Source organism: Pseudorasbora parva, chromosome 3 (assembly GCF_024679245.1).
Source record: "Pseudorasbora parva isolate DD20220531a chromosome 3, ASM2467924v1, whole genome shotgun sequence".
Lineage (NCBI taxonomy): Eukaryota > Metazoa > Chordata > Actinopteri > Cypriniformes > Gobionidae > Pseudorasbora > Pseudorasbora parva.
The window spans coordinates 31,151,474-31,166,989 of record NC_090174.1 but is presented as its reverse complement, the minus strand read 5'-3'; the positions used below and the strand labels follow the sequence as shown (position 1 = coordinate 31,166,989).

The 15,516-nt window shown below is 38.2% G+C and overlaps 1 protein-coding gene across 4 annotated transcripts in view; it reads right to left on the bottom strand.

Annotated features, from left to right (window-relative positions):
- wdfy3 (WD repeat and FYVE domain containing 3) overlaps positions 1–15,516 on the bottom strand; it is an 89,991-nt gene that overhangs the window by 53,563 nt on the left and 20,912 nt on the right. For all 4 annotated transcript variants that reach the window (XM_067438414.1, XM_067438412.1, XM_067438413.1 and 1 more), the window contains exons 4-11: positions 14,527–14,636; positions 9,442–9,603; positions 9,144–9,336; positions 7,342–7,528; positions 6,626–6,792; positions 4,382–4,849; positions 1,830–1,928; positions 395–588 (exon numbers count right to left, since the gene is read on the bottom strand). In XM_067438414.1, the coding sequence (XP_067294515.1) occupies positions 395–588; positions 1,830–1,928; positions 4,382–4,849; positions 6,626–6,792; positions 7,342–7,528; positions 9,144–9,336; positions 9,442–9,603; positions 14,527–14,636 (1,580 nt within the window). The remainder of the gene's footprint in view (positions 1–394; positions 589–1,829; positions 1,929–4,381; positions 4,850–6,625; positions 6,793–7,341; positions 7,529–9,143; positions 9,337–9,441; positions 9,604–14,526; positions 14,637–15,516) is intronic.

The window sequence follows — 15,516 nt, the reverse complement described above, 5'->3', positions numbered from 1 at the left end:
TGCTAAATTATTATTTTATATATATAATATATATACATTTATATATATATATATATATATATATATATATATATATATATATATATATATATATATATATATATATATATATATATATATATATATATATATATATATATATATATATATACACACATTTATTATTATATTATATAACATATAATATTTTATTTACCAAACAGAAACCTTTTGATCAGTAGCTCTCCATCTGACCATTTGGCAATACACTTAAGTTGATCAATACAATTTTGGAACATTAAATTTAGTGTGTGGATATTTTTTCCCACATTTGCTCCATTGTCACCTGCACCTGTAACCATCTTGTGCTGCACGTGCACACTTATTTCTTCTCAGAGTAATGAATGTGCCTCACCCGCAGAATGTCAGTTTTGAGCTGTAGTTCTGTTGACGGTGCGGAGTGCATAAGGCCAAGCAGAGTGCCCATGTCATCATCTCCAGATGGCGACAACACCAGCTGCTGAATGATCATCAGAGCGTGCTCACGACACTGACGATACTTCACAATGTTGTGCACGCACCGCGCTCCCCCAAACTCGCGGAACAAACCTGAGAGATTGAGATTTTATTGTTAAAAATGTATCCTAGTATTAAACAAGCTTGGAGACAAGCAATTTTGGGTTCTAGGTTCAACTTGGTATTGTTTCTGGAAATATTAGACACATCAAGACTGTGGTGAGATTTAGGAATGAGTGATCACCTCAGTGGCAGTGCCACGTTTGGAATTACTCACTTTAATCATTTTCTGCAACAAAACCATTCTGATTGCTACATATGAATAAAGCATGAGCACATCTGTGAGAACAAGCATTCTGAGACTATCAGCAGCCATGATACAGAAGAGAAATCATTACAGAGCTGAAGTTAAGAGCATTCCTTAACCAGAGACCTGACTCAGCACCAAGAGTGAGACTACTGCAGGGCCTGAGAGCATGGAAATGAATTTTGACTCATCCCTGAGTGCATAAAAACAAAGGAAATACTGGAGTGCAATAACGCAATTATAATACAAGCCAAAGAGGTTCACTGGAAAGTTTTAAAATAAGCCTATGTCAATCTCATATTTCTGAGACTTTTTTGGCTTTGTGTCCATGTCTGTTAGCTTTGAAACATACTAATGACTCATCCTGCACCACACAAATTTTTGTTCAATCAAATGCTGGAAAACAAAAGACTCCCCCTAATGCCACCAGCAACTGAATAGGAAGTCGCAAATTATGGTTTACAGCTGTAATGCAGCTAAAGCCAGCTAAACATTTTCTGCCAAAACTTATGGAAGCTTTTTCCTTAAAACTTTGATTGTCCTTCATAGTACTTACATGAATTATACAAAGAAAGTACAAAGAAAGAAAAAAAAACTTAAAAATTTTCAGTTACACATACACTACAATAGTATCACAAACCTAATTTAAACAAACACACAATGAGTGGTGTTGTGTAAAACAATGGGATTTCCAATTCTGTGTAAATCTACAATGCTTTCGTAACATATTCTGTATGGCCCTGATTATGAACTAAGGTAACTAAAGAGGGAGAGACATGACACCAAACCTACTGATTCTGTCTATATCCAAGCCTACTGCTCACCGCATTTCCTCTTTCAAAACCCATCCAGTTGGGAGCTAAAATCCATTTCTCTCTCTCCTCGTTTAAACATTTCCTGTCTCTTGCAAACATTTCCCATCACAAAGTCAGAAAGGCTAAAAATGTAACTAAAAAAAAAAAAAAAAGAGTCAAAGACAATCCTACCCAGAGATCCCACTCAAGGAAACAGCTGTGCACACATTTACCTGCATTGGTGTTGGAGCCTTGCAAAAGTACTGTGAGTGTCTCCATGACAAGCCAGGCAAGCTGCTTTTGCTCCTCAGCCACATTGTTCTTGGCATCACCTGACCACAGTGGTAAGTTGCAGTAAGCAAACATCGCAATTAAAACCATTATCAGCACTGTTAACTAAAACCAGAAACTTTTAAAAAGTGGTTTCAGTAATTGGAATAAACTTGAAATAAAATAAAATAACATTTACTTAAAGCTGCTGTCTGTAACTTTTTTTTTGTTCAAGATTTATAAAAATTATATAATGGGAATGTACAACAAGAATCCATTTTCCAAACCGTATTTTCTTACCCTTAATAATTATGGCACACTTATAATAAGTGTCTATATTGGGACTATTTCAGGCCAGACTGATAGGAACCACTGCAGAGGAGTACAGTCCCTGTGTGACTCGCCATTAACATAAACAGAGAAAAGTAAAGAAAAGTAGCTCCAGCTGCAATGTTCTTCCGCAAAATGCATGCAGTTCTGTTAATTAGCCACTAGAGTGCAAAAAGTTACGGACTGCAGCATTAAACGTAAAACTTCCATTAAAAAAAGGTTCTGGCAACTGAAATTAAAAATTAAAGAAGAAAAAAAAAAAATAAAAAAAAAAAATATATATATATATATATATATATTAGGGGTGTAACGGTTCACAAAATTCACGGTTCGGTTCGATACGATACACTGGTGTCACGGTTCGGTTCGGTACGGTTCGGTATGTTTTAGATAGGCCTACAGCAAAAAGAAAAAAATGGCAGATAAATTACCTTTTTTTATTATTTTTTTATTAAAACTAACAAAGTATGATTTAATTTTTTACATTGAACTATGATGGAGCTATACTTTACCCATCTTCTATGTAGTTACAGGAATAAGACATTAGCTCTTTACATTAGCATGTGCGGTGCGTGTTGCGTTGCGTGTGCGTTGCAGGAGCCCCACACCCTGCTTTCACATATGCTGCGCTTGCAGTCCGCAACTGATTAGCTGTTGCACACCACAAACACAGCATTTATTCATTATTTTTTATTTAAAATCCAAAAGTTTTTACTGAACATGCCTCGTCAGAATTCCAATTATCTTTGTTTACTCTTTAATAGAAGTCAGGTAGCCTATTACATTTAAACAACATTTTATTAAATTCATTTATTCATATTTATATACTTTAGATTTAGCTCATACAAGTGGCAAAACATTTAAACATAGTTTATAGCCTTAAATCACAAACATTTTAAATTAGAAACTTACAATAGCCTATTCAAAAACAGCCGACTCTCGTCTTTTCTTTCGTTTTTACACCCTTTTAAAAGAAATCCTGCAGGTCAAAAAGAACTTTGCTTTTCACCTCCAAGAAAGTATGTGCTATACATTATGGCACTTTTTTTTTTACCTAAATGCCAGGTAAGGTGTCGTTTTGTTGCTTTACATGAGAAAAAAAGCCATGTATTGACTTTGAAACAAGAGTATATTTTAAATGATATGCATCTGTGGTGAAATTACTAGATTTTCGCGTCAGTACATGTTTATTTTAATGCGAACAATGTTCTACCACTTTAATGCAGCAACGCAGCGCAGCAAAAAATAAACTCGGTACTAAAACGATCCGTGCACTGCTGCAGACACAACGCTCCTGGAACGGACTGACGGACAGCATCTGTGTGAAAGCTGTGATCCGTTAACATGGGTACGGAAAAAAATACGCACCGCACACGCGATGCAGACGGAGTATGTGTGAAACGGGCGTTAGGTCTCATATCCGCGGCTATAAATGGACCACTCGCCGCGGTGATGTCTTTTGCCATTTGAATAAGTTGGAATGTCTGTCTAAATGCTGCGGGGATAGTTTGTGGGATAGTTTGTGGCTGTTTCTCCTTTTTATCGTCTTGTTGTCGCCGTAAATGAGTTGATTGACATGACATGAATTATTCCCGCTGCTGTACCATCAGCAAATGCGACATACCATTGTTTTTTAATCCATCACTCTTGCCAACACCATCATAGCTAACAAAGAATCCAAAGTTCACCCAAACACCAGACCTGTTGGTTATTGGAGGATCTTCTATTTCTGTTTTTTTAAACGCAATAGCCATTTTGCGACGAGCATTCAGCGCGTAGCCTACTGAGTAAGCGAGCACCTGACTGAGCAGCCTAAAACATATTTGGTGTTTTTTTTTTCTTTCACTTCGGCGGTGTCAGGGGCATTGGCTGTTACGTCGTTTTGGTTATTGGGCTACCTTGTTGAACGCATATTATTATATTTCACACACTTTTTTATTTTCCAAATTAATTAATTAGTCCAAGAACCGTTCGGTACATAATGCGTACCGCGTACCGAACCGAAAGCCTCGTACCGAACGGTTCAATACGAATACGCGTACCGTTACACCCCTAATATATATATATAAATATAAAAGGTAATTCAAAATAAATTAAAAAAATAAATATGCTAAAATAACAGGCTAATCATAATGTAATGTAACTAAATAATATGTCTAATGTAATTTTTTATTTAAAGTCTTACCCTGCTCGACATGCGCTTGCGTTGGGTCTTTCAACAGCGCTGCATATTTGTGGAGCAGGTTAACCAGCACTTCCAGCAGTCCAACTTCACGGAAGACATCACTGAACACGGCATGGTGGCGTCCAAGCTTGAGAAGAGTGCGAGTTGCTGTGATGCTGCATCCATAAGAAGTGCTTGACTTCAATAGCACGCTAACGCTAAAAAGCTCTTTGCAAGGTACGTAATTCAGCCCGAAGACGACAAACTCCAGCAGCTCGAAGTACTTTGACTGCACCTCCGGTAGCTTTGTTACTCGCTCAGCAAACTGTGACAGTGCATGCTGCGCCTCTAAGATGAAATAGTTGGCGTAGTCGGCAGCGTAGATATTGGCGATGGCTTCAAGGATCATGCGTGCTAATCTACCGCTCTTGGCCTTCAAGAAGGCATTTTGAAGTACAGAAAAAGCATGGATGTTCCTGACCGTGTGGCCTGAAAAGAAAAATCAACTTTTAAGTAAACAGTCCACGGACAATGGGGAAAAAAAACAATATATTATTCAAAATGACTCTCGTTTGGAACAGCATGATGGGGAATAACAGCACATAAACCTAATGACAGTAGGAAACTGTAGAAACCCCAGTGACCTTTGGTGGACCCTTGCATAGCTAGTAACACACAACCTCACGCATTTTCAATTCCTCTTAATCTGTGTGCAGAAGTCTATATTCATGACAACATCCAATTAATTCTGATGTAAACAAGATGTCAGTAACATGCAGTAGCACATAACAATCATAATTGAATAGTGTTGTAGTCAAGACCAGCTCATTCGAGTCTGAGACCAGAAGGGGGTCGAGTTCAAGTCAAGACCAAAACCACAACAAGACCAAGAAAATAGGGTCTTGGAATCAGACTCAAGGCCCAAGACAAAAATATATTCATGGTCTCGGTCTTGACTACAGCTCTGCTGAATAGCCTTCAAAAGTGAATGTGAGGTCTGAAACAGATTCTCAATTCTGCATGTTTCTGGGATATCTCTTAGCACACAATTCATTTCTGATTTATTGCTTCATTGTCTCTTTCTGAAATCATTACGCTCTTTAACCAAGCTTTAAAAAAACATACCATATGCAATATTAACAAAGAACACCCAACCATCACATGATTACAGAGCAACAGCATTCAGCCCATCAACCCTGCAACTCTTAAAAACAAATCCAAGTGCATTCAACCTTTATGAACTCCCACTGCAATACGAGTTAAAGCTGGCTGTGTGAAAATGCCACACTACAAAGTAGGGAATAAATGTGACTGCCTTGTTGGAAAAGAGGAAGTCTTGATGTGACTGAGTGCATAAACAACATTATCTGGCACCATTATTTTAATTACAGCATTTAATGACTCTTGGAGAGGCATAAGACAAGCCAAACAAATACCCTAACCAGATTACACAGTAGGTGTCTGCCGTTTGCCTCCTTCTGACCAATTAATGCCATTTACAGCCAGTGAGCACTAATGTTTTAATTCTCCCTCAGAAACCACAGGCTCTTCTTCACCCTGTGTGACTAAATCTAGTTGACGAAGGGAGGTAGAAGCAGACATAGATGAGGACGTTAATATGAAAATGTAGCGAGGCAAAATACTGCTAATCTCTTACTCAGTGGTTAAGACAGCCATTGATTACAGCTTGGTTAATTCATCCTGCAACTTCTTAAAGGGGCTCTAAGCGATGTAAAGCGTTTCTTAGGCCCAAAGGTTTTTTGTCCCATCCAGCAAACATCTCCTCGCTATCCGCTAGCTGCCTGTCCCCTGAACACATTGTAAAAAACGCAGTCTCTGTAGTCCACATAAGCTCCACAAACTGCAACAAAAACAAACAGGTGCAGTCTGGGCCACGAAACATAATAAACAGTGCTTCAGCCAATAGCCAACAAGAATGATTTCTACCCCCAAATCATTTTTGCTGGCTATTGGCTGGAGCACTGTTTGTCTCTTTAAAAAAAGAAAACAAAAAATCCCAGCTGATGCAAAAATGTGAATGATTGCAAATATAGAAGCACACTAAATCTCTAAAGTATTTTACTAACGCCGCTTAAGCCTCAACATTGCTAACTTGCCATCTGAATCCTGTAAAGAACTCAATTTCACAATGTTTCCTGGCCGAAGTTCAACATACGCCGGAATTTCACATCACCAACTTTCACACCCAGCTGTGCTGTGACATAAGTGAAGAGTCAAGCGCATGCTATTTTACGGAGGACTAACCTTTCCCAGAGGCCTGTGGAACCACAAAACCTGGAAGCAGGAAGGGTGCTCCGGTGGTGAGACCAGCTGGCTTCAGCTCACTGACCCCATATGTGGTCAGAGCGGTCACCAGGTTCACCAGGTCCTTTAGAGCATCTTTGGCTTCATCCTCTTTGGCCTGCTCCAACCTAAGATGTCATAATTAAAAAATCATATCAGAATTTTAAATGACTGTACTGCCTATTTTTGCTTTTAAATGACTAAAATTTTTGGGTAAACTATCCCTTTTAAACAAACCTTTAAAAAACATTTGACAAAAGATATCAATTTAAAACAAATATTGGTCCTAGGAACTAAAAACAGATTCCATAAAAATGTTAAGCACCATAACCATTTCAACCATGAAAAAATAATAATAATTGTCAGTAAATCAGCATATCAGAAAGATTTCTGAAGGATCATGTGACAGTGAATACTATTAGTTATTTTAAATTGTAATAATATTTCACAATATACGCTATCCCAAACTTTTCTACAGTACTGTATATGGAAACTAAATAGTGATATATTTGGTAAGGAGCCATGGATTAAGAGGAATAATGAATCATCATCTGATTATTACAGCCAAATAACCATCTTCCTGTCTGGGGTTATTTTTAGACAATGACCATGCGTTATTCAGCACATATAAAACCCTGAAGATTTAAACATAAAATAAACAATTACAAATCAGTCACCTGATCATAAGATCTATGAGGAAGGTGTAGCCCTGACACATGCGGAAGTCATCCAGCAGTATCTGAGAGACATCACTCGAGTCCTTCAAGAAACAGGAGAGCCCAGCAAACATCTCCACAATCTCTAGAGGAGAGAGGTCATCTGACTGCTGCATGTTCTGGATACACGTCGACAAGCACTCTTTCTCTGCAAGAACAAAGAGAGGCATGTCGCTTGTGGATTTCCGAGCACTTTTTTGCAGTAAACCAATAAATGCCTCCATATTCACATACTTTAAAGGTGACTTAAACCACGTGTTTTCAGTAAGAAAGTTTTAGGTTCCACTTTATATTAGGTGTCCTTATCTATGTACTAACATTTAAATTGATCATTTGATACAACGCACTTAATGGGTCTCATTCACTAAGCATGCACAAATTTGTGTGTGAAAACATCAAAGATTTCTTCTGAATTTTATTTTCTAAATTTACGGAAAAATATGGGAACAACTGAAATTATAAAAGGTGTTTATTGTGAGAACTGATGAGAATGGCACACTTGGCATTAGATCCAGGCGAGAGCGCATCTGCAACAGCGGCAAGTTTGACAAGTGACGAAAGGCTGTAAACAGAGCATGTGCGGAAAGCCCTTATATGGAGATGGTTTGGGTGTGTTTTATGCATATCCTTGTGCACGAGCCCGCACATTTAGAATACGCCACATTCACTAACATCAGAACGAGGTTAAGAACAAATCTGTGTTCGTACGATCGTTTTGTGAATGAGGCGGAGATTGTTCGTGAGAAGTTCTCCTGTGCATTAGACTGGGTAAACACAACCTCATCTGCTGTCGATTTGATTTCGCCCGGCAACTCAGTCTGGAAACCTGTACATTCATTTCTGCTGCTTCTGTTACACTTTTGCGGGAAACAATCACAGACTGGCTTATCTACCTGGCGTGCTATTGGCGGGTTTAACATGATGACGGAAAGAGAAGTAATGGGTCGTTGCCTGTTGATCATGCCTCTTGTGGTCTATCCAACTATCCAACAGCGTACAAAGTCATTCAAATAATGTTCGTTGATCATGCCTCGAGCAGTAGAAAAGACATTGCAGACTCCCCAGACTAATGTTAAATTTTAAATTGAACTTGGTCTGGTGATAGCCAGACAACCTGTGCACACAAAGATGAAAGAATCCACACAATTATTAGTGAATGAGACCCATTGTGTATGTTTTTACATTGTACTTAAATTTAAAAAAGATACCTACATGTAATTACAGCTGTAATTCCTTTCTGTAATCACATCTATAATTACACTATTGATCCTTGCCTTAAAACCTAAAACTACCCATACCATCAAACCTGTCAATGTTTAACTAATAGTTTTATTAACCTCACCGTTATCCCAACTCAATAGCAGCAAGATATTTACAATAAAATATGAACACAATAAGTACACTGTACTTATTTTTTTATGTAAGTACATACTAGTCAGACATATATACTTTAAAATAAAACTTAATTTATATTATAAAAAAGCAACCAAGTTTTATTTTAGACTCTTAAGGGCAGAAATCAGAGTCCTTCTCAATTAATTGCAAAGCAATTTCTGACAAGAGCGCCTGCAAACCACTAGACATTGACCTCTAAAAACACTAAAGCACAATAGTGACAGTTAAATGGTTATGCAAGGTTAAAATGTTACTAGGGTTCATAAGATGCCAGCAGCAAAACGTTCTCATTATTATGCATCCATGCACAGCAATGGCAGAGAACCACAGGGAAAGTAGCAGCTAGTCAAATCATCATCACAACTAACCGTGGATGTACTTGACGACATTGACGCTGAGGCCGTGTCGGGAGATGGTGGTGAGCACCTCTCCTGCGCTCTTCCTCCAGGGTAGGTTGTGGGGGGGACACCAGGAGGTGATGGCGCTGAAGAGCAGCTGTAGATCATCCTTCTGGGCCAGCTCCTCTGCTGGAGACACGAAACTGCACAGCTTCACTAAGATCTGAGCAGAGCAAAGAAACCAGAAGAGAAAGTCACGGTTGATGTCAATGTGTGTCTTTTATGGGTATTTTTTATGAGGGAATGCTGTTCCTAAAGACGGAGAGACCTGGACAAAGACTTTCTGTAGAAGAGCTCTGCGGTCCGCCAGAGGAAGCTCGGTCTGAGTGGCGGCAGGAACCTCGGGCGTGTGTGGCAGGTCAAAAAACAAATATAGGCATTTGACCAGCGTTGAGGGCACCGACATTGTGGTCATACAGTCCACAGTTTTCTGCAGAGAAAGGGATTCAAATTCAGATGATTAGCAGATCATGGTTTTTCTCCATTTAAACACTGACTAATGCAAATAACTGGCAAACTGTTTAATATTTCACAATTCTGGTAACAGATAGACTAGTGGGGGGGGGGGGGGTGAACAATCAATAAGGTCACTTTGGATTAAATGTCAATGTGTTTAGATGCAATTCTGTGACTCATACATCAACATCATCATCTGCAAGCCCAATGAATGGTCAAATAAGCTTAAACTTCCTTATTTAAACATGAATAACCCATTTTCTGTTACTAAAGATGATTATATTGTAATGTTCAGAGACTGGTAAGACTTCTTAATGTTATTGAAAGAAGTCTCCTTTAAAGCCACAATGTGTAATTTTTCACTTGATGATGATTTGATTTCACAGAACTTTTATTATGCCGCAGACGACCACTCCTCATTCTTCTGGTCATGCACATGTGGGGTAGCACATCGCTGTTTTATCATATTTAATACATTTGAATGTGTTAAAAGTTAGGTTTTAACACTACTCTGTGCGTTCGCTACTATAATACACAATATTAGGCATGGTAAAACATGGTACCAAATCAACAAAGGAAGATTTAATACTAATTGTGTTGAGATATATAATAATGATTAGTATTCTGTCGATGAATGTATCCAAACAGTTGCTCCCAGTCTAATAAAACGCATAATATATTAAAGCATCTATGGTGCTTCCATGGTTTCTTTAAAATAAAACCAGAAATCAAGGGCAACGCGTGTATGATGTAACTGATATGCGACGCACGGACACGCCCTGGTTAAAATTGCTTATTTCTCTGGATTTAAACACTGGGGATAATTTAAGTAAACAAGTCAACAAAATATATAACACTGTTCTAATCGTTGTTGGATATTTTAATCCATAAATCTTACATAGTGTGCCTTTAATATTTGAATATATTTCAAAACTTAATTTATTCCTTTGAAGGGAAAGCTGAAAATTCAATTAAGTATCATTACTGAAAACACTTTTGCTGTTTAATATTTTTGTGGAAATTTACAAACTGTGATACATTATTTTTAGGATTATTTGATGAATAAAGAGTTTAAAAGAACAGCATTTATTTAAAATCGAAATCTTTTTTTATAACAATAAAAATGTCACTTTGATCAATATGTATCTTTGCTGAATAAAAGTAACAATTTTGTTTAAAAAAAAACTAACCTCTAACTGACAGAAAACTTGTAAACAGTAGTGCAAGTCCTCCATTACAACCTTTTTTGTATAAATCCAATAAACTAGGTGAATGGAAGAAAAGCCAGAGGATATAAGCCTAAACTTGTTTTTTGTTTGTTTGTTTGTATCTCACTACACAGTTTTGGGTCTCAGGTGAAACCCTGATAACCATATATGGTAGGCCAGTGATATCATCAATCTGCTCTAAAGGAGCTCAGGTGGACGTGACTGAAACGAAATGCTGCAGGTGGGACAGTGCTTTACTTTTCCCTGCCATGTCACCTGCAAAAGTCTCACCGCTGACACTAATCAGAGCAGGATCCTGCTACCAGTGCCAATGAAACACTGATGAGAGAGAAGAAAATCCCATCAGCCGCTTTTAAGGCAAGTCAGGAAGTGATCGGACTCAGCTCAATCGAGCCAATGATTCTCTCTCTCACACACATGCAGAGCCCAAGCACTTTTTTTTCTTTGCAGATCCAGTCTGAACCAGTGTGCACAGGCTACCAGACAAAAACTTGACTCCTCACAACAGATCAGAAACGGCCATTATTAACACTCCAAAGTTCTCAAGAAACATTTCTCATTTTTGTTAATGCTGAAAACGGTTAATAAACGGTTGTGGTTAATATTCTTTTCTTACTTTTTTTCATTGTAAATAAAATATTCAAAAGAACTTAATATCTCTTTTGGTCAATTCAATGTATCCTTCCTGAATAAAAGTATTAATTTATACAAAAATAAACAAATAAAAATCTTACCGACACCAAACTTTTGAATGATAGGGTACTTATCATTATAGTTATCTTTCTTAGCATCAATGGGTCTTAAGACAAGGCCAAAGAATCCCAGCAGTGCAAAACTTTAATTGGGGTCTCATTATAGCACCGTCACAACCACTGCTTTCATAAGAATGAGACTGCAATCAGAAGAGATTCATCACTTCTGCATTTTCATTCCAAGAAACATACTACTTGAACAAAAAATAAATCAAACCACTCTCTCTGTCAAAACAAATCACCCTCTCTTTAGTAAAATGAATTGCCTTTTAGATTCAAATAAGAGTTTTTGAAGAAAAATTAAGGCAAGTTACACTAATAAATCTACCATAGCAAAAGGTCCACTATGTGAAAGAAACCGAACCACAGTTGGACCCTTGTTATGGTACACGGTCAAGGCTTGGAATAGCTTGCTCTGTGGTAGTTTACCTCAGCAATGAAGCTATGCTAGCAGACCGTGTGGTGTAGGGTCAAGCGCACATGACACCTACAGCCACTAAACGATGATGTCAGACAGAAAAACACCAATAGAAGAAGGAAAAAGCAGGAGGATTTCTCACAGGCCGTCAATGCAAGAGGGGGGAAAGGATGAGACTAGAGAGACGGCATCCGTGAGGGTGAAATGAGGGTGCATTGGGAATGTAGAGCATGAAGGGCGTCCTTACAGAGAGAAAAGAAAAGACCTTTGTTGTTTCCGAGGGGTGGGGAGCGTTGCCAAGAGCACCAGTTTTTGTCTGCAACTCTCAGCTTGGAATACAAACATATTTCACCCCTCATGTTTCAACATGTTTCACCTCTCAAAACCAGAGACTACTGCCGGGAAAGATAATTGTGCATGCCAAATGAATTCAAGCTCATCCTCTGTTTTATGACAAGCCCTTAATTGTATCCAACTTGGATAAGCATTCTGAGAGGTTTGCATTTAGGTGGTGGAAATGTGTTTTATGTACAAAGATACAACATATATATCAACATTAACACAAAAATGTGTTTTCATTATGTATTCTGCATTAAAATATAAAATACTGTTCAGTTAATTAAAAAATATATTTTCATTTCATTGTATTAGGCTTCTCATTTAAACACAATTGCATTGTGTTAAACTGACTTGAAAGTTGTGTTTTGCGCAACACAATATTTACATTTTAAAAGGACATGTTTTAAATAAGTAATCCAAAAATGACATTAGACGCTTTTTTCAATTAAGATCCATGCACACTTAGTCCGAAATTCTTGTTCGAAATGTTTGTTAAAAAAGAAATACGACCTCACGTTGTGTCAAACACGTTTACACGGTGCCTCCAAAACCTTTCTCAGTCATAAAAAAAAATTCGGATCGGGTTCAAATTTCTGCATTTTCCGCATTTCGAGAGGGGTTTTGACAATTCAGAGCCACCGGATGACGAATATGAAAAACTCATACAAAAAGTTCAGGCTCAAAAGACCTTTAAGTAAATGAAGTTAATCCAACACAATTCTTTTACTACCCGAAACCCGAAGTTTAAAAGTACGATTAAAAACGATACAGACCAAATCAAGCTATGGCAGACGTGTCATTCAACCTGTTGTAAGTTGATGTATCATCACAAGAGTCTTGAAAATATATTATGAAGGTTGAAAAGTTACCTAGTGCTGCATTAAAGAGTTAGTTCACCCAAAAATGAAAATTATGTCATTAATGACATTAATGACCCTACGGGCTTGAACCCCTAAATATATCACGTGTATATCGTGACATCACTGTGCTATGGTACTACCAGAGCACTTTTAATAAAGGATCTAACTAGAAGGGCTTCTATTCTTGTGGGAACAGTAGTAACAACATTCCCATTCAGTCAATACAACACATGATTATTGGACATCCACAGACAGCCCTTGATGTAATGATATTCCAAAGTGCTGCAAAATCTGAGATACCCTTTAGGCATTTCCCTGACATAATGACCTCCCCTGGACAGGAAATCTGCACCTCTATGCTGACTGACATCAAAAGCTAGAAATACTTCTGAAGAGCTTTTGATGAGAGCAGGATCCGTCCTTCCTCATCTAATGAATGACATGACAGGAACATTGTCTGTTTGATCGATACATGTTGGCCTCTCAGAACAGAGAGGAAGTGCTTCAGGGAAAGGAAAAATAACTAGTAATTGGAGATCATTTATGTAGAGTATAACGGTCCACACCTTTTCACAAAGTGCCCATAACACAGGCCTTCAAAAAGTGACCCGTGGTAGTCATGGCCTCAAGCTGTGCAGGTTTAAGCAATCAAAAGCTTTAGAAACAGGTCCTCCATGACAAAATTCTCACAGCGCCACACCAGCAGGGGAGAAGCTGGAAACCAAGACTTGTGCAACCATTGTTGGGAAAGCCATTTTTCACGAAGTGAGTATTCCTCCTCTCTTCTGCTCTTGGTTAAGTCCAAAACTGACCAAAAACATACTTAAGATGTGGTCACAATACCAGTCCTCCTGTTCTCCACATGGTTCTCCAGTCTCTCAGTCTATGAGAAGACTACTTCATTCCTGATGAAACATTTGAGTCTAGTATATCAGAGGCGGCTTTATTACTTTATGTGTGTCGGTGAAATCTACAGGAATGAGTAGAATTATATGTGATCCCACGCGAAATTCAGACCCGTCACACTAACAAAAGCACGTTGTCGTGAGGAGAATTCCAGCGGAATGCGCCGCCGTGTTCGCCGTGTGCAGAGGGCTAACCGGAGTGAATGAGAGTAGGTGAATACGTGTCAAATCGTTGTCGGTCAGAGAGAAGAGCACAGCGCAGCTAGTACATATCGAAAAATCTATATTTTTGACAACACTAGTCTGTATATATTTTTCTAGTGCTGAACAAATAGGTTTTCATGTTTCATGCATCTTGTGATTGTTTCACCTGATGCACATTAAACATACAGACCTGTCCTGAGGAGGCCAGCAGGTTGATGGTGTTCAGAAGCATCCAGCCACGGCTCGCCTCCTCGCTCTGATTTACCTCCAGAAACTGCACAATGGCTCTGCTGGCCGCCTCTGTGGGAGGAGCACAAACACAAACAGAATCACTGACGCGTTTAACAGTCTGTGCATGTGGATCAAATCCATTTTCACACGTCAGCTTGTGTGTGACTGGCCTCATCTGGGAGAGGACGCTGAGTCAATTAGAGGTGATGACATGCAGGCGCTATCTCATTCATCCATTGCTGCCACATTTTGAGATGCAAGACTGTGACACCCCAGTGCATTCACAAAGAACAAGATTTACTCAGAAGAATATTATTTTCTGCTCCAACAAATGCAATTATATCATTTTAAAATCCATTGTCATTAAAACTACATTTCACATAGAGATAAATATGACATTTATAACATTTTAAGTTATGCTTTTTATTGCATCAGTATTGTGACTACAGTGCAAAAAAGCAGGTGTTAAACACAAGATGTTAAATGGTATAAAACCAACTAAAACGCTTCATGACGTACTCAGTCTGGGGTTTGTGGGGTATGCAGCATATGCAGATTACATTCCCAAAAATAAACATTACTGTACATCTTGTGCCAAGACAAGCTGCCAAGAGTGTGTGGATAGCATAGTAACTTTGAAACCAAGCCCAGATTGAGTCAGAAGCAAAGTCTTCCTCAGTCATAAACACAGGTATTAAACAGCAAAGCACAGGTACAGTATAAAGGAGGTAGAAACTAGTGACGCACCAAAATGATGTCTTTATTACAGCCACTGTTTTAATGTTTATATTTCAACAACAACAAAAAAAGAGTGTAAACATAATTTTTGATCATTTTCACAAAACTTTGATTGCATGAATATCTGAACATGCAATAATATGGGTATGTTTTATAAAAACAACATTTTAAACAAAAAGCTGAGAAAAACTCCTCTCGTTTTTGATCAAAA